General features: G+C 39.1%; 1 protein-coding gene across 2 annotated transcripts; it reads right to left on the bottom strand.

Moving 5' to 3' along the window:
• Nucleotides 1–9,496: 9,496 nt before the first annotated feature.
• Nucleotides 9,497–18,041, bottom strand: rrh (retinal pigment epithelium-derived rhodopsin homolog). Of its 2 annotated transcripts, XM_059963352.1 has the most exons (8): nt 18,019–18,041; nt 16,462–16,539; nt 15,743–15,933; nt 14,926–15,025; nt 13,697–13,850; nt 12,035–12,203; nt 11,353–11,531; nt 9,497–11,266 (listed from the first exon to the last, which is right to left on the bottom strand). In XM_059963352.1, the coding sequence occupies exons 2-8, from the start codon at nt 16,526–16,528 to the stop codon at nt 11,161–11,163; spliced, it is 966 nt and encodes a 321-aa protein (XP_059819335.1). In that variant the 5' UTR covers nt 16,529–16,539; nt 18,019–18,041; the 3' UTR covers nt 9,497–11,160. The 2 variants fall into 2 exon arrangements, with proteins under 2 accessions (XP_059819335.1, XP_059819336.1); XM_059963353.1 differs by lacking the exons at nt 9,497–11,266; nt 11,353–11,531 and having other exon boundaries at nt 12,075–13,850; nt 17,873–18,033.
• Nucleotides 18,042–18,154: the final 113 nt, after the last annotated feature.

The following is an 18,154-nucleotide window of genomic DNA, read 5'->3' as shown; positions in this document are numbered from 1 at the left end:
TGGCATTCTTCACTGAGCTGAGGAACCTTCATCAGCACTTGATGGTTCAGTGCGCTTCCCCAGGAACGCTCTGCCGATCAGAAATCAGTTACACAGCTACTGGGGACAAACTGGGTAAATCGACACTCTGCAAAGTGGTGGGAACCTATTTGCATTAGCTGTCCCAAAGGTACTGTACATTGGGACAATTCATCATTTTTCTTCTCAAAATTCAGTCAAACCATTAGACGTGCACTTTAATATTGGAATTGGGGATCTAGGACATTCAACCAATAGTCCTTCAATTTAACCAGTAATAGCTAAGGAATGAATTGCAAAGCTTTGAAGTATCAGCTTGAAAATCATATAAAGGATATTCATCATTGAACTACACCAGGCATGGGCAAACTACGGCCCGCGGGTCATATGCGGCCCGTTAAGCTTTTTAATCCGGCCCGCAGAACTTGATGAAATTATATTAATAAACCTTGTTAACGTTTTTTCCCCACAATTCTGGCGTTTTCCCAATAGATGACGCACTCTATATACATTGACCTTTGTTGAGGTGCAGCGTATTACTCCACATTTGCGCTTTACTTTGTAACCTTGTGGCGACCCATTTCCTGGCATATCCGAACCACCTCACAATTAGCCAGCGTTCCGGCTAAGGGAAATAGCCTGCGGGGATTTGCGAGCACAGAGCTTTGGAGCCTCTGCGCCACGGGGGGCAGGTTGAGGGATGCTTAAAAGTGAGGCTGGGGATTTCGGATAAAGTTTTTTCCTTCGACTGCAGTTACCGACTCCGTGTCATAATTTTAGCGCTGCGTGTAGCACACCGCTACAACACCTCACCCCTTCTGTAAAGATGAGTGGAGCTAAGAAAAGAAAAGTGGATAGAGAATGTCGGGTGTTTAATAAGGAGTGGACAACTAAATATCTTTTTACCGAACACAGATCAACTGCTGTATGCCTGATATGCCAAGAGACTGTGGCGGTTTTTAAAGAATATAATATCAGCCGTCACTTTGCCACAAAACATGCCAACTATGCTAGCGACCAGTCAACGAAAGAACGGGAAGCTAATGCTCAGAGGTTGGCAGCTAACTTACAGGCTCAACAAAATTTTTTTCACCGTCAAACTGCCATTCATGAGTCAAGTACCAAGGCGAGTTTTATGCTGTCATTCAAATTAGCAAAGGCCAGCAAGCCTCTGTCTGAAGGCGAGTTTTTAAAAGAATGTATGGTGGAGACAGCAGGTGTATTGTGTCCGGAGAGCAAAGACAAATTTGAAAAAATCAGTTTATCACGCAGGACAGTGACTCGCCGTGTGGAACTGATAGATGAAGATATAACCAGCGACTTAAATAAAAAGGCAGAGTCGTTCACGTTATATTCATTAGCACTGGATGAAAGCAACGATGTAAAAGACACTGCTCAGCTCCTCATTTTTATCCGAGGAATTAACAATACTTTTGAAATAACGGAGGAGTTTTTGACAATGGAGTCTCTGAAAGGAAAAACACGGGGAGAGGACTTATATGACCGGGTGTCTGCTGTCATCGAAAATATGAAGCTCCCTTGGAGTAAACTTATCAACGTCACCACAGATGGATCTCCTAATTTGACGGGGAAAATGTCGGCCTGCTGAGGAGAATACAGAATAAAGTGAAAGATGAAAATCCTGACCAGGATGTTATTTTCCTTCACTGCATCATCCACCAGGAATCTCTATGTAAATCGGTATTACAGCTGAATCATGTTGTGAATCCTGTCGTAAAACTTGTCAACTTTATACGTGCAAGGGGACTTCAGCACCGTCAGTTCATCACGTTCCTGGAGGAAACTGATGCGGATCACCAGGACCTACTTTATCACTCCCGTGTCCGCTGGTTAAGTTTGGGCAAAGTGCTTCAACGAGTATGGGAGCTCAAAGAGGAGATCGGTGCATTTTTGGAGTTACTGAGGAAGGCCGGCGAATTTCCTGAGCTGAGCAGCAAGAGCTGGCTTTGTGACTTTGCGTTTGCTGTGGATATATTTTCACACATGAATGAACTGAACGTGAAGCTACAGGGGAAGGATCAGTTTGTGCATGACATGTACACAAACGTGAAAGCCTTTAAATCCAAGCTGGCTTTTCTCTACAGGCAAATTTCAAATAAGTTATTCACTCATTTTCCCACACTAGCCATGCTGGAAGAGGCCGGCGCAAATGTGAAAAAATACAGCGAGTCACTGGATGCGCTGCACAGAGAATTCTGCCGTCGCTTTTCTGATTTTGAAAAAATTGACAAGTCACTTCAGTTGGTGGCCTGTCCCGTCACAAGATCCTGAAACAGCACCAGAGGAGCTACAGCTGGAACTGATCGACCTTCAGTCTGACCCCGTCTTAAAAGAGAAGTTCAACTCTCTTAAACTGAATGACTTTTATGCTTCACTTGGTAAAGAGGTGTTTCCAAACCTCCGGAGGACGGCACAGAAAATGCTGGCGTTGTTCGGCTCGACCTATTTGTGTGAACAGGCGTTCAGCGTCATGAACATCAACAAAGCCAACCACAGATCCAAGTTAACTGACCAACACCTCAGATCCATCCTGAGAATCGCCACAACAAAACTAAATCCAGACTTTGATGCGCTGGCTAAAAAGGGAGACCAACAACACTGTTCCCACTGAAATTAAAAATAAGTTTCTTCGTTGTGGTATGTAAAAAATGCATTTGAAAATATTTTTTTCAATAAGCCTTACATGTTACATGTCATTTCTGTTAAGTGATGGACATGAGTAGTGCGCAGGTGCACGTACGTTCTCAAAATAAAAAACACGCTCCGCATACTGGCGCGCTCTCATTGTTCTGTCATTGTGCGGGTCGTTGTTGAGTTTTGGCACAGGGGACAATTGAATAAGAAGGAGCAGGACAAGTAGACCTGCATCTCCTACCGTTTTTGAAATAAAGACAGTCAGGAGGAGAGTGATGATGATAATATCTTGAAGGATAACAGAATTTTCAGTGCTTTAAAATAATAACTGTTACTATTAAAAAAGCTGTATTTTATTCATTTAATTTTCAGTATTTTAAAAGTCTTTTCAATAAATAGCTAAATACCATGGGACTTCAAAGACAGATATTTTGTTGTAATGCATTTGTTCATTTTCAATTGAAATTAAAGCACATGTTTTCTACATATCCCATGATATTTTATTTTCTCTTATGAGGTGTATTACCAAAACACTCCGTCCATCTGCTCCTGGTCCGGCCCCCTGTCAAATTTTAGAACCCTTTGTGGCCCTCAAGTCAAAAAGTTTGCCCACCCCTGAACTACACATAGAACAATGTTTTGTATTAAACTTGCAAACCAAATGAATTACAGGTATCACACAAAACGCTGGAGGAACTCAGCAGGCCAGGCAACATCTATGGAAAAAAGTACGGTTCATGTTTTGGGCCGAGACCCTTCAGCAAGACTAGAGGGTGCAGTTCTGCAAAGGGTTTCGGCCAAAAATATTGACTGTACTTTTTTCCATAGATGCTGCCTGGTGTTATGTGTTCCTCCAGCATTTTGTGTGTGTTGTTTGGATTTCCAGCACCTGCAGATTTTCTCTTGTGTGTTATTTATGTATAGGCAGGCTGTATGAATAAGGAAGTTTTTGTAATACTATTCTCTTTTTTAAATTACTTATGGAAATTACTTGCAAACTAATTGAAGGGAGATGGGTTGTAGAGAGAAAAGAATTGCAACGGATCAATTTACTCAATTAAGAAAACTACTTTATCTTGCATTCTTAATGCAGCTTGTGCAGATGATTATCATTTAATTACAAATGAAAGGAGCCCAATACCCTTTCTGCAGAGAATTTACTGACAAACACCACAATTTTGCTTCCATATATCAGGAGGTTAGCAGTGTGTTTTAGTTTCTGCGAGGCACAGTACTGATCTGTCACAGATCATCCAGCAATTTCGAGTTTTGTCACCATCAGCGTGTTGCTTCCGAACCATGAATTGCTGGGCATTTATTTTTAAGCACTGTTATGACATGCCTTTAAACTGTCATTATACTGCCAGGAAATTTGGGTGCAATAAACTGAAAAAAAAAGCTGAATACACATTCATAACGGAGTCCAGCTTTTTAAAAAAATGTGAATGGACAAGGTGAGTTCCCTTACAAGTACAGACCCAGAAAAAGAGTTTATACATTAAGATTACATGTCATCTCACTGAAAAACAATCAGCAAAACTTTTGGTATGTTTTATTTTTTAAAAATCCGCATCCTAATTTCTTTTGTAATGTTTTATTTTTTAGAAGTCCACTTCCTAATTTTAGTACATGTTCCTGTTCTGCCCTCTGCTGGTGAAAGATGAGTTGTAGTTGATACCGGCTGTAGATTCAATCATTATGGATCTCTTGCCTTTTCTGCTTTCAGTGCATCCCGAAGCACTTTGTACCTGCTGGAGCCTACTGTTTAAATCCAAGGTTCTTTCAGAAGTCAGGAATGAGGCATAGAACAAGAACAGGAACATAACAGTGATGTGGGGGGGGGGGGGGTGGTCCTAGCTTAAAGACAGCAACTGTTACACATCAAGGTAAGAAAATTCTATGCATAGGATAAACACAATCCAATTCAACATATCAATACTGCTGTAAAATTAACATTCTCATCAAATGTAATTTAAATTCTCACTAAATTTAATGAGAAAATATTACACACTTAATGCTCAGTTTTCCAAAATTACACTTTGTATAACTATTAAACCTGTCACGTATATAAAGGCTACTTAAATAGAAGCAGATAATTAATCGGTAAATGGCAAAGAAAATGACAATTAAAATTAAACAGTCCTAATGAATATGCAGTGGATGAATTGAGTGCCAATGTTCATACAATGCTCACAAAGAGCAACTTGATTATGAAATAATCATCTGGAGCAGGGGTTCCCAATCTGGCATCCACAGACCCCTCAGTCTATGATATAAAAAAGTTGGGAATCCCTACAAACAGCATCTCTAGGAGGGAAAAGAATTGTTGAAGCTTAGAGTTGAAACCCTGCATCAGAGTTGAGAGGGGAGAGGCAGGAGCCTGAAGTGATTGGTGGACTGAAAAGGAGGAAGGATAAGAGGCAGGTTGAGCCATGTAGATAGGAAGGGGTACAGTTGAGAGGTAGAGACAGGTGGGTGGTAAATGTGGGTGGAGGGGGAAAAAAGAGGCAGATGGAGCAAGGGGCAGGAGAGTTAAGTTGGAGACAACTGACCACTTTCTTCAAAATAGCATCTTTTATGTTCTCTTGCCTTAACATTACATAGAAAGTTCAGCACTTCCACTAAATGTTTGTCAACAGTTTTATGCTTGACAACTAAACCTAACATTTCCAGATTCTGAAGAGGAAGTGTATCATACACAATTAGAGAGACAGACATAAAAGTCATTCAAATATCGAACAATATCACCTCACTATCAAAATTGCCTAATGGGCCACCCCCACCTGCATACTTTGGTAAATCAGGTCACAAGGCTGTGCTCCTCCATGCATACAAACAGAAGCTGAAACAGGAGGATCCAATACAGAGTTGGTATGATGAAATTGATGAGTTTCTATAATCTATGTCAACACACAAAGTGCTGGAGGAACTCAGCAGGTCAGGCATCAACTATGGGATGGACCTGTCATCAGGCCGAGACCCTTTATCAGAACAGCAAAGAAGGAGAACGATGCTAGAATAAGGTGGTGGCGGGAAGGGGAAGGAGGGCACAGGAGAAGCTCCTACTGAACTTTTTTGAGTCGGTAGTCAGGTCCATTTTCAAACACACAGATGACAGCTTGGACAAGTATGTTACCATCATCACAGACTTTATCATGAAGTGTGTTGAGGACTATGCACCAAAGAGAAGAATCCAGGCGTTCCCAAACTGGAAATCATGGATGAACAGGGAGTTCCACTCTCTACTAAAGTCTAGGACTGAAGCTTTCAAATCAGGTGACTTTGACCTGTACGAGAAATCAAGATATGACTGCCATAAAGCTATCAAAGATGCCAAGAGACATAAACTGCCCAAAATTAGATGCCAAACAAGCCATCAGTTGAGCACGAAGGGACTGGTGTGTCTGCCTCCAGTACACCTGAACCCAGTCACCGTTGTGGATCTAGGATCAGGCTCAGGTGGTGTTCCTAGCCACGTCCTTCCATTCTGTGCAGGTCAACTGGCGGGCGTGTTTCCAGACATTCTTAAACTCACCCTGCTTCTGAGATTCCCACCACTATCATCCCAGTAGTTAAAACAAGGTAATATGCCTTAATGACTACTTAATAACAGTGTCTCTGACATCCACCCCCATGAAGTGTTTCAAGAAGTTGGTCTTGGCGAGCACTCTCTCCAGTCTCCCAGACAACTTCAACCCAATGCAATTCAACTACTGTCAAAACAGGTCTAGGATGGACATCCCCCTGGTCCTACATTTATCTCTGGGGCATCTGAACAGTAAAGATACCCATGTCACAATATTGTTAATTAACTACATCTTCACCTTCAATACTAACCATGCATACTCATCATCAGGCTTGAGATGTGGGAGTCAACACCTCCCTCTACAACTGGATCCCTGACTTCCTGGCCAACAGACCACCATCAGTGAGGGCCTGCAGCAATGTAAACCACAAGACTTTGGAACAGAATTAGGCCATTCAGTCATGGCTGATTTAGTTTCCCTCTCAACCCCATTCTCCTGCCTTCTCTCCATAACCTTTGACACCCTTACTAATCAAGAACCTATTAACATCTTCTTTAAATATATGGCTTCCACAGTTGTTTGTGGCAATGAGTTTCAAAGATTCACCACCCTCTGGCTAAATTCCTCATCTTTTTTCTAAAGGGACACCTTATATTCTGAAGCTGGTCCTAGCGTCTCCCACTATTGGAAACATCCTTTCCATGTTAACTCTATCTAAGCCTTTCAATATTTGGTATTTTTCCAAAACTCCAGTGGGTGCAAGTCCAGAGACATCAAACGTTCCTCATATGTTAACCCTTGATTCCTGGAAACATTTTTGTGAACGTGCTCTGAACCTTCTCCAATGCCATCATATCCTTTATTAAATATGGAGCCCAGAAATGTTCACAATACTCCAAGTGTGGTCTGACCAATGCCTTATAAAGCCTCAGCGTTACAGCCTTACATTCTAGTCATCTCAAAATGAGTACTAACACTACATTTTCCTTCCTTATTACCAACTCACTTTTCAAGTATTACCAACTTAACCTTTAGGGAATCTTGCACAAGGACTACCAAGTCCCTTCACACTTCCAATTTCTGAATTTGATCCCTGCCTAGAAAATAGTCTACTCTTTCATTCCTTCTATCAAAGTGCATGACCATATACTTTCCTACATACACACTTCTGCCACAATTTTTCTCAATGCTTGTGCCTCCTACTCTAATCTCTATACACTCATGACAGCGTGGCCAGATTTTGCTATACGTTTGCAGATGATACAATTGAAGTAGCCCCGTCTCGGAGTACAGGAAAGAGATAGAGAGCTTAATATCGTATCATGTCAACAACCTTTCCCAGGATGTCTGCAAATCATAAGAGTTGGTCAGTGACCAGGAAGGGGAGAAGTGCACGTGCTCCTGTTTACATCAACTGCAGTGAGGTCAAGCGGGGTTGAGGAATTCAAGTCCCTAGGAATGAAAATTATCAACAGCCTGTCCTGGTCCAACCACATGCCAGTCAAGGAAACACACTGACTCTACTTCCTCAGTAGGCTAAAGAAACCTGGCACGTCCCTGTCAACCTTTTCCAATTTTTCTCAATGCACCGTGGAAAGCATTCTAGTTTGGTATGACAACTGCTCTGCATGTGATCTCAGGAACCTGCAGAGAGCGGAGGCCACAGCTTGGTACATCGTGGAAACCAGCCTCCTGTCAATAGATACTGTCTCAGTAAAGCAGACAGCATAATCAAAGACCACCACCAACCCCAGATATTCTCTCTTCTTCAGTCTTCCATTGGCCAGAAGATGCAAAAAACTCTGAAAGCACATACAACAAAGATTCGAGGCCAACCTCTAGTCATAAGTCTATTGAGTATACCCTGTTCTGACCTTGCAACTTCTCGTCTGCTTGCACTGCACTTTACTCTGAGTTCTGTTATTGTTTTATCTTGCACTACCCCAGTGCGCCGTGAACTGCATGATCAGTATACACCACAAGCTTTTCACTGCACCTTGGTACATGTGACAATAGTAAACCATTTCCAATTCCCACCCAACCCCTTCACTAATCCTTCCTGAGCACTATGCCTATAGACTAGTCCATCATCGAGACCTGGGTTGCCAGTGGATTAACCGGCTGTTAGTATGCACAATGTAGTAAGTTCGCACTAACATCTGCTTCATCTTCTATTTTAAGCTCAAGTATAAGTAAATGAATAATAAAACAAAATAAAAACTGCTAAACTCTACAGCAGGGGCCCCTCAACCTTTCTTATGCAGTGGGCCAATAAACAAGGGGTCCGTGGTTCCCAGGTTGGGAAATCCTGCTCTAGAGGTTAGGCAGTATCCTGAGAGAGGAAAACAGAATTAACATTACAACCTGTTGAGTATTTGCACGAATTGGTCTTTTATTCAGACTCTCCATCACCAGCACTATCTCAGCTATGTACAAATGCGTGCCATGTTTTTGTCTCCAGAAAATCTATAACTTGTTTACATTATTTATGATGTGAAAGGTACTTGAAAGCATTACAGATTCAATGCCTGAAAGTAAAGCAATAATGGACTTCACAAGATCGATGTAATGTGTCATGATGAAAGCTTTCAAAGTAACTAGGCAATTCTACCCTTGTTCCTGTAAAGATGTGAGATCACTATTTCTCTTGGGCCAATTTGATTCATTGTGTCTTCTGTGATTTGTTTATGGTTGCTCTTAATAACTATAATTGACATCTTAAATTTGGTGCAATACAATTGCCAACAAAATAATAAACACTTGGATTACTGAAAACCTTACTCCACACAGTTTGATCTCCTGGTCATTAAAAGATTATTATTTTTTTCTTAATGATAATCTCTTTTGTGCATTATACTCAGAGCGTAAATTTATATTTTATCATGCCTTAACAACCTGTTTGGATACTGCAGCCCTTCTTCCCCTTTCAGTGATAATTGGCAGCCACCAGCCCCAATTCCAATGAACAACTGGATCCATCCATGGATCTCTTTCCAAAAGAGCATCCAAGTAACTGATACCCTTCTTATGCTTTGCCATGGTACAGCAGCATAGCAAATATTTTCCTGCATAAGGAGATTTAAAAAATATTTACAAGGTTAATTCTTTCCTTCATGCATTGCACCTATTTTAATGTACTCCCTCACATAAGGCCAGTCCCACATCTTCGATCAGAGGTGCTACCTAGTTTCCAACAGATGGGCTCGTGACCATGACCAACATATCTTTTTGATACACACTCAGTGATCCTCTAACAAAGTTCAGCAATGCTGAGGAAAGTTATGGCCAGTAGAGATACTACAGAAGTTACAGAAGATGTTAGGAAGAAGATGTGGATATTTTGACACATTGAAGAAAGGAGCAGGATGATGAAATCTATGGTGTTGGAATGTTTATATGGTTGTTTTTATATACGTTTTATGAGCTATTAATTGGATTAATGCAAGACTAAAATCATAGTTTTAATCATAGTTTTTACTGCCATAATTTGCATCTTTAACAAACTCAGGTATTTTTCGCAGTACGTGGTTCATCCCCACTTACTAGCAGAAGACAGTATAGCAGTTACAAATACCTTTGCATTTGTTAATTGGCTAAGATTACAGATTACACACATGCTATAATTGTTTTGATTATATAACCTTTTGATTGGATTCTGTTATCTATATTATAAAGGTGATAGATTTTTTAAAAGTGCCATCAACATCAGTAAGACAAAGGAGGTGGTGATGGACTTCAGGAAGACTAAGCCTGCACTGTTCCCTGTTACTATTGATGGTGAGAGCTTACAAGTACTTGGGGCTGCACCTAGATGACAGACTTGAGTGGAGCACCAACACAGAGGCTGTGTATGAAAAGGTCCAGAGTCGCCTCTACTTCCTGAGGAGACTGAGGTCCTTCGGAGTATGCAGGCCTTTCCTTCACATATTCTACCAGTTAGTTGTAACTAGTACAACCTTCAAGACAGTGGTGTGCTAGGTCAATGGCATCAACACGGGTGATGCCAACAGGCTCAAAAAGCTAATCAGAAAGGCTGGCTCTGTTATTGGAGTGGAACTGGACTCACTGGAGGCTGTGGTAGAACACAGGATCCTACGGAAAATCCTGGCAATTCTGGACAATGTTTCTCACCCTCTGCATGTCACCTTGGCTGAACAGAGGAGCCTTTGGGATCAATAAAGTATCTATTTCTCCCTCTCTTTTCATTGAGTCTCTTTAATCTCTGCTTTGCTTCTCAGCTCTTCAATCAGTTTCAAAACTCTGCATCTTAGTTTAAATTTTAAAATAAACAATTGTGAAGAATCAATGAATCAAAGTTCCTTGCTCATTCCCGTACTCCTAAAAGAAATGCAGGGGTTGAAAATTACAGAGATCTGATCATGGGCAGGTGGAAAGGGTAAGAAGGGAAACTACACAAGTTGTCATCATAAAGAAATAACAAATGAAATACTTTCAAATATATTAGAATAAAATAACTGATGCAAAGGTTTTGGACTTCAAAGATTTTTATAGTTAAGAGTAATGGAGAACAAAGAAATCAACCAAATGCTGCAATAATATTTCTAAGGAAAAATGGTGAAATGTGACAAAATTGAAACTATGATCCAAAAATGAAGATTAACTCCCTTTTCAGCTTTAGGCATTACAGAGAATATACAGCAAACAGATAAATTCACTTGAAATAACTTAGACAGGTCTGTATTGCACAAAAGCTTTAGGAGAGTGCATCATGTAGCAAAACTTTCTACACCATCCTATAAACATCACATGCAGATGGAAGGCATTAAATAAAGGGATGCACAGAAATTCCATCCTGTAATGTTTTTGCAATACACTGAAATCCAGTTGAAAATAAAAAGTAACATTAACATCACTAGAGGACAAAACAGAAGCCTAACTGATGAGGGCAATGATAGATGACACTTATCACACAGCACAATGATGCAGGCTTTGAAGAGTTTCAATCTGCTAAAGGGGTCTGGGAGATGGTCATTGGTAAAGTGTGGGTGATAGTTAAATCCTGTTGAGTCTGACAGCGTATCATCGTAAAGATGGCTCTTCGAAATCTGGAAAGAAGAAAAAGACACCGATATAGTTTGGACAAATGCTACACATAAATGCCTCTATCTGGAAACAAATATTAGACCCTTACTTCTTATTTGCAATGACATAGATGCAGGGATTGTAGAAAGTCGAAGATTTGGCAAAAAGTGGAGCAATAATTGCCATTGCAGGTGGGATGAGTTTTGGATTCCCAAAGGATGACCATAAGCAGACAACAGAGTAGGGAGACCAAGCCACAAGGAACATCACAATCATCACCACAGACATCTAGAAGATAAGAACATGAAGTTATACTTATATCATTTAAAATCATATTTTTTTTCTTTTGCCACTGTAGAATCCCAGAATATAAACTGGTTCGATAAAAAGTAGAAACGTGGCCAGACTAAATAGCACTTGTATCAGGGAGAACTTTTGGTTATATACTGAGGTGAGATACCAAAAACTTGAACTAAGTGAAGGTAGGACCAAACAAGAGGATTGTGAGGAGAAACAGAGAAGTGGAATGGAGTGGGCTTATCAAGCTGAATATCTCAAAGAATACAAGACAGCATATATGGCTGAAATTATACCAGAGTTTTGTATTGTACATGGGTGAAAACTCAATGATACAGTCTCAAAGGAGCCATTGGGAAAATGAAGAAGGTAGAATTAAGGATATGATCACGGAAGACTGGAAAGTGACATGAATACAACTGAACAAAAAACCTAAATCTCATTTTGTTCCTCTAGGATATTGTAACTACATTATGAAAGATCAAGTTCCTTACCTTTGTAACATCTAGTTGCTCAGACCAATCCAAGGTTATATTTTCCAGACCACTGTGTTGCGCAAATTGTTTCATAGTTTTTGACACATTGTAGTAACAAAAGAACATAATCGATAGCGGCACCACAAAATTAGCCGCAAATACAGTCATTGTATAGGAAACAAATAGCCTAGAAATAAAAGTGGACAATAAGTTAAATCAATTCACAACGATTGGCTGAAGTTGCAATCATATCCCGAATAATTTATTTGTAATCAGTTATGCCTAATTTTGTAAACTAAATAATGCAAACTCTGCATCAACAAGTTGGTTTGGGTCCATTCAGTCCAATTGGATTGGAGAATAGGTTAACTCAGATGTGAAGAGAAAGACAAGGCCAGAAATAAACAATTATCACACACATAGTTCCACCCCAACATTCACATACATATATTCCCCTTTCCCAAGAAAAAGAATTCAAAATGTAACAATTTCTGCATGTATGATTGGCTTCAACTGTGACTAAACATTCTCCATATCAAGCTGAATGGATAACATTTATACCTTAATATCTACTTGTATTCTAAACAAGCTATGTGATATGTCACAGTTCCATACAATCATAAGGGGAAATGATCATTAAATTTAACTCTATAGTTCAATTTGTTGGAAGTTAGCATAATTCAAACCGGTAGGTGACAGCTACTTTGTATTTTTCAATCCTAGCTGGGCCTAGCATAAAATCTGTCTGAGTTTCTGTTTGGAATCCGCCCAATCGCCCAACTTAAAATAGTAATGGAATAGTTACAGTAAGATTAGAAAGCAAGTGAGTATGTTGACATGAAAGTTTTCTGCTATTTTCATGGCAGTCTTTAACATGGTGGTGAATATCGGGAGCTCAGGTTGAAGTGTGGTGTTCGCTGAGCTTGGCAATTAGCTTGTAGATGATTTATCAACAGTCGGGCCGACATTTTCAGCCCGCAGTTGTTGGTGTTTCTCTCTGGGAGTTCTCACGTTTATATAGGTTCCCGTTCACTTGCCTCAATCCTGATTAGCTAGCTTTTCAGTTGTCCTTTGAATTCTATTGGCTCGAGTTTCTTTGGTTCTTAGGGTTTCAGAGATGGCATCCATTTCAAAATTGCACACATTTCTCCATTAAGAAACTCATTGAAACAGACACCATCTACAAATGGGGGCCTATATAAACACGAGCATTTCCAGGGAGAAACACCAACAGCTGCACACCGAGGATATCACCTTGCTAACTGCCAAGCTCTGCGAACACTACAACATCAAAGTCTTTAACATTTTATAGTTGTCAGTTTCAATCTTACGTATAACAGGCTTACAATATCATGGCCCGGTTTTTCCTAATTCTGGAGTGAATCAAAATTAAACAAGGAAGAACGAACCAATAGAATCACATTTTGCCATGAAGCTGTAATAAGCAAGAACTTCACAGTTAAGGTGTGGAAAGAAGAAAGGCGATGCAGGTAGAAATCTAGAACTACTTTGCATTGGAATGAGAAGGAAAACAGTAAATAAATTAATTTAAGTACGAATAGAAAACATTGCCCTTTGACATTTCCACAAAATGCTTTACTGTGCTTATTTTCAAAGTCAGAAATTGGAAATGTCTTTTTGAGAAAAAAAATATGCAAAGTAATTATGCAGAAAACATACGAGTCATTGTTTCTCCAGTTAATGGTACAAGTGGCTCCTGTCGGATCAGGTGCATAGTTTGCCCATCCAAGTACTGGCATTAGAGCCCAGAACAGGCCATTCACCCAGGCAACTATAATGAGAGCTGAGTACGTAGCAGCAGTCATCTTCCTTCCTAGTGAAAATATTAGCTGATAAATGAACCACAATAGATTCACACAGCAATGCAAAATTCAACGTATCCACAAAACAATGCAAGTCATAACGAACCCCAGTTAATTACAAGGTTGTGCTACAGATGCAAATTACTTGAAAATTAATATATTGTATGATACAAATATGCATTGCTGTGGACTAGAGATACGCAACATGCTTATGAAGGGCAGATTTTACTGCACTTAGCCCACCAAAGAATTCTTGCCCATGTTTTAGTTTGCATTGTACTGAAGAAATGGATATCAGTGTGGTATGTCTCTGTGATTGCATAGTTATTAACCAAAGGGTTAGTAGATTAATGACCCAATGTAAGATGACATGTCTATTAGAGATCATGAGACTTCAGCCTACACAATTACAAAAGTACACATGGTGTACTTGCGGAAATTCTTTGCTAATGTTATCTTTTACATTACAATGAAGAACAAGAATGTAGTAACATTTTGAGGAATAGAACTAGCTGAAATCCAGCAAGTTTTATAAAGAACAATGTCCTGTTACAATCCTCTTTGTATCCAGCTGCTCTGAGCTGAGAAACAGCAATATATTGGGGCCTAGGATTTTGTTACACGGCATTTCTCATCACAGCTATAACTCCTGAGGAAAACAATTCAAAGTGAATGAGCAAATCTTCACAGGAAATGACAGAAAAATGATATAACTGTTCTGTCTGTGCCACTCTCACAAACCACAGAAGGTGTACTGACAAGTTTCCTAGCCCCAATGTAGCACAAAGTGCAATTGGTTGACCAAGAGATACAAGGAGAGAGAAGAAATTGGTACCAGTGGATGGAGAATCAAACAACACCCAAGGCTCCATTCACAGTTTGCATTGTACCTCCGATGTTTAAATGTTGACCCTGGCCATTCATATTTTTATCTACATGAATTGAGTTGTACTTTGCCTTCAATAACTATGAAAGTTAAGATAATGTTGAATTCAGAGCAATATAACTCTGAGATGAGAATAATATTCAAAACAATACAATGCAGTCTTAATTATTCCATAATGAACTTATGACTATTGGCTTTACCTAGTTCAGGCTTACTAATGGTTAGGTACCGGTCAATTGCAACCACTGTAAGCAGTCCAATGCTTGCCATCCCAAAAAAGATATTTAGAGCTGCATATGCCTGAAAGAAAGCAAACACAATTAAAACAGAAAGTGGAACAGCATCCGATCTAGTGAAATAACTGCTTTAATACTGCATGGAGGGTGCTGTCCTTTAGATGCCCCCTCTCTGGCTGTTTTGCTCTTTTCTGGTGGAAATTAATGTATTACCTTTCAAAAAGCAGGGAGATTTATATTACATATGAAACTTTTTGTGATGAGTGATGACATCATGTTACTGAATTGAATGGCATGTGTTTCATTGTTCCCAATGCCAAACTTCACACAAGCTGATTTGGGCTGTTCAATACAAGTATTTTCACTAGAATACTAAATTTAAGCATATGGTCTAGTTAGCATGAAAAAGATTATTCTTTGTCCTTTCTATACCATAAACAAAAATAAATATTTCTAAAACTTGTATCATTATATACACCCTTCTGTTGCAGTCTGGACTGAAAAAATTTTTGTTTCAATGAACTGGGATGCCTTATTTTGGATTATTAATAAAAAAGTATCTTTCCCGGTATGTAATGGTAAAGAAAACATACAAACTCAGAGGATAGAGGAAGAAAAGTGGAATTGAATTGCCAGTAGTTTACTAATTCCGTTCTACCTTGAATTCCCGCAATCTCAGACATATATACACTTACATAATAAATTTACTTTGCACTTTTGAAGAAAGTATTGCTCACATTTTCTCCAGCAAACATTAACAGCAGGATATCCGCAAACTGACCTGACATCCCGAATAACCAAATTTCCAGCTACCATGCAGATCCGAAGCAGCGGACATGGGGTAGCCAATTGCACTCACACCAATGTCAGTGAAAGCCAGGTTCGCAATTACCGCATTGGTTGCTGTGCGGAACTCCTTGAACTTAACAAACATAATTAATACCACTATGTTGCTGAGCAGACTTAATATTCCTGCAAAAAAGCACAATGATAAGTTTACATTTTTAAGGCCTACACTATCGTTCTTTGCTAGCACTAGCAAGTATTAAATTATAAAAATTGTATGAAACTTAAGACATAGAAGGAAAATATGGCCCATATCCACACTCTCAAAACAGTCCAATCACACCTTCCAGTATCTATAATTTTGAAGGGTATAGCTCTTCACTTATCACCCATTCAGCTGGGTGAAAAATATCTACTGTGCTTGCGTTCTAGCACTAACTATATCCCCAATTGTAAATATGAAATAGACAAACAATATTGACATTCTGCCAAAAATTTCAACTTACCAGCTCAATTGTGAGTTCAATATTTCATAAATCTGTGTCGCTCATGCTGCAGCATGATCTAATCCTATTGCAGGAATTAGTTCGACTAACAAAATACCCTTACTGGTCCAATGAAAATAATTGTTCTTTTCTAAGCATAAGCATGAAATATATTTTAATTCACTGTCTTGCTTACTATCAATCATTATTTTTAAACAAAATCACATACCTGCCATTATCAAATATGCTGCAACAATATTATGCTCCATCTGAGAAAAGACAGATTTGGGTTCCATTTCAGTGGATTCTGTGGAGAAATTTAGTAGAAGATTTTCCAGAGGATCTTCCATTACAGCAGTAGAAAGCCCTTAGGATTCAAAAAGAATCTGGAAGGTGTTGTTTGTATCTAGTCAAATGAAAATTTGGAGGCAACGACTTGCCTTCACACCACAATAGCCCACCATCACCATGTTTGCCGAAGGGTTAAATGGATCAACCAGTGAAAGGAATTAAAATCAGGAAAGCAAACTCATTGGTTACTTGAACAAAAGAGTGCCACAAATCTGGTACTTCATGGTGCACAGAATTACTCAAAAAAGGTTTATAGAAGTCACATGTTGTTCTCCCTCCCCCATTCACAATAAATAAATTGTACTTTAAGCACCATGCTGATACACGCTGGTTTCAGCTACTTACATTCCAAACTAGCAATTGCTTACACCATGCTATACTGTATGTAAAACTGACAAGCCGAGATTACAGCCAAGTTTATTATCAGCGCTGTAAATATCTTTCTGCATGTTGTGCCCCTTCCCTATCCGCATTCAAAGAGACAGAAACACATTCTAGAAGCGTAAGTTACCTTCTCTACAAAATGACTAGAATTCTTAGTGGAAACTAATTAGAGGTTGGAGTTCATTAAACAAGCATGAGCAGTTTATCAGATGTAAACCCACCTCCAAGCTCCACATGATGGTTCAAGCTAACAGAGAACTTTACACAAGGGTAGAAAAAGGTACAAAACTGCAAATTATCAAGCAAATAGTAATGCCGCTCATTTGCAACATTAACTTTTGCAGAATTGGCCACTATCACAAAACCCAATGAAGAGTATTTGACCAGAAATATGGTCAATATATTATTGACCAAAATATATTTTTCATTTTTGATTAAACTATGAATCTGGCATACTTTACTGTTCCTCTCTACTGGTGTGTAAATATCAAAGGTAAACTCAGTTAAAGACGTTTTCACATTGTTGGAATTCAAGTTATTATTAATAACTATAGCATAATTAACAAAAACTTTTAGAGTTTCAATTCACAGCAGCTGCAGGCTGTAGATCAAAGTAATTCCACTTTAAAGGAATAGTTACCACGTGATTTGGTCATATGCCACCCAAATCTACAATTTAATTTGGAATGCCAGATATTCAAAATCCAGAAAATCCTAATACTTTCCTGGGTAAAAGACTTCGTTCATCTAAATAGAAAGTGAGTAGGTTAGTGTGAGAAGGACCTGGATCAGTTCCCAAGAAACATTGGATTAATTAGTCTTTCACAAAAGAATACAGAAAAAAGGACAAAAATTAACAATCAGATACTGTATTTTGCCCATAGTCGGCAGGAATATTGGCTTACTATTGTATAGCATAAGGCTGCTTATATTCTTGTTGACTTTCATAGAAGAAACTTTTTTTTAAACTTATGTAATTTCTGCCACTGATGTTCTACTAATTTAGAGACCTAAATAGTAATAATACACATCTAGCTGCCAAAGAACTTACCCAATAGGGTAAGCAGCTTTCTATTCCAGGCATAATACCCAAAGTTTATTGGACTTTGGACTTCAAGGGAAAGATGTAGAAAATTAATAGGGGATTGAAACTCATCCAGGAGAGTTAGAATTACAAGAGTGGATCA

This window comes from Hypanus sabinus, chromosome 3, assembly GCF_030144855.1.
Source record: "Hypanus sabinus isolate sHypSab1 chromosome 3, sHypSab1.hap1, whole genome shotgun sequence".
NCBI classification, from domain to species: Eukaryota; Metazoa; Chordata; class Chondrichthyes; order Myliobatiformes; family Dasyatidae; genus Hypanus; species Hypanus sabinus.
The sequence above is the reverse complement of the archived record's forward strand: the minus strand, read 5'-3'. Positions and strand labels throughout refer to the sequence as shown.

Coding starts and splice junctions, on each gene's coding strand:
- rrh (XM_059963352.1), bottom strand. CDS start 16,528: ATGGAACCCAAATCTGTCTTTTCTCAGATGGAGCATAATATTGTTGCA. Junction 15,934..16,461: donor AGCATATTTGATAATGGCAG/GTATGTGATTTT, acceptor GCTTTTTTGCAG/GAATATTAAGTCTGCTCAGC. Junction 12,204..13,696: donor AACTGGAGAAACAATGACTC/GTATGTTTTCTG, acceptor TTTTATTTCTAG/GCTATTTGTTTCCTATACAA.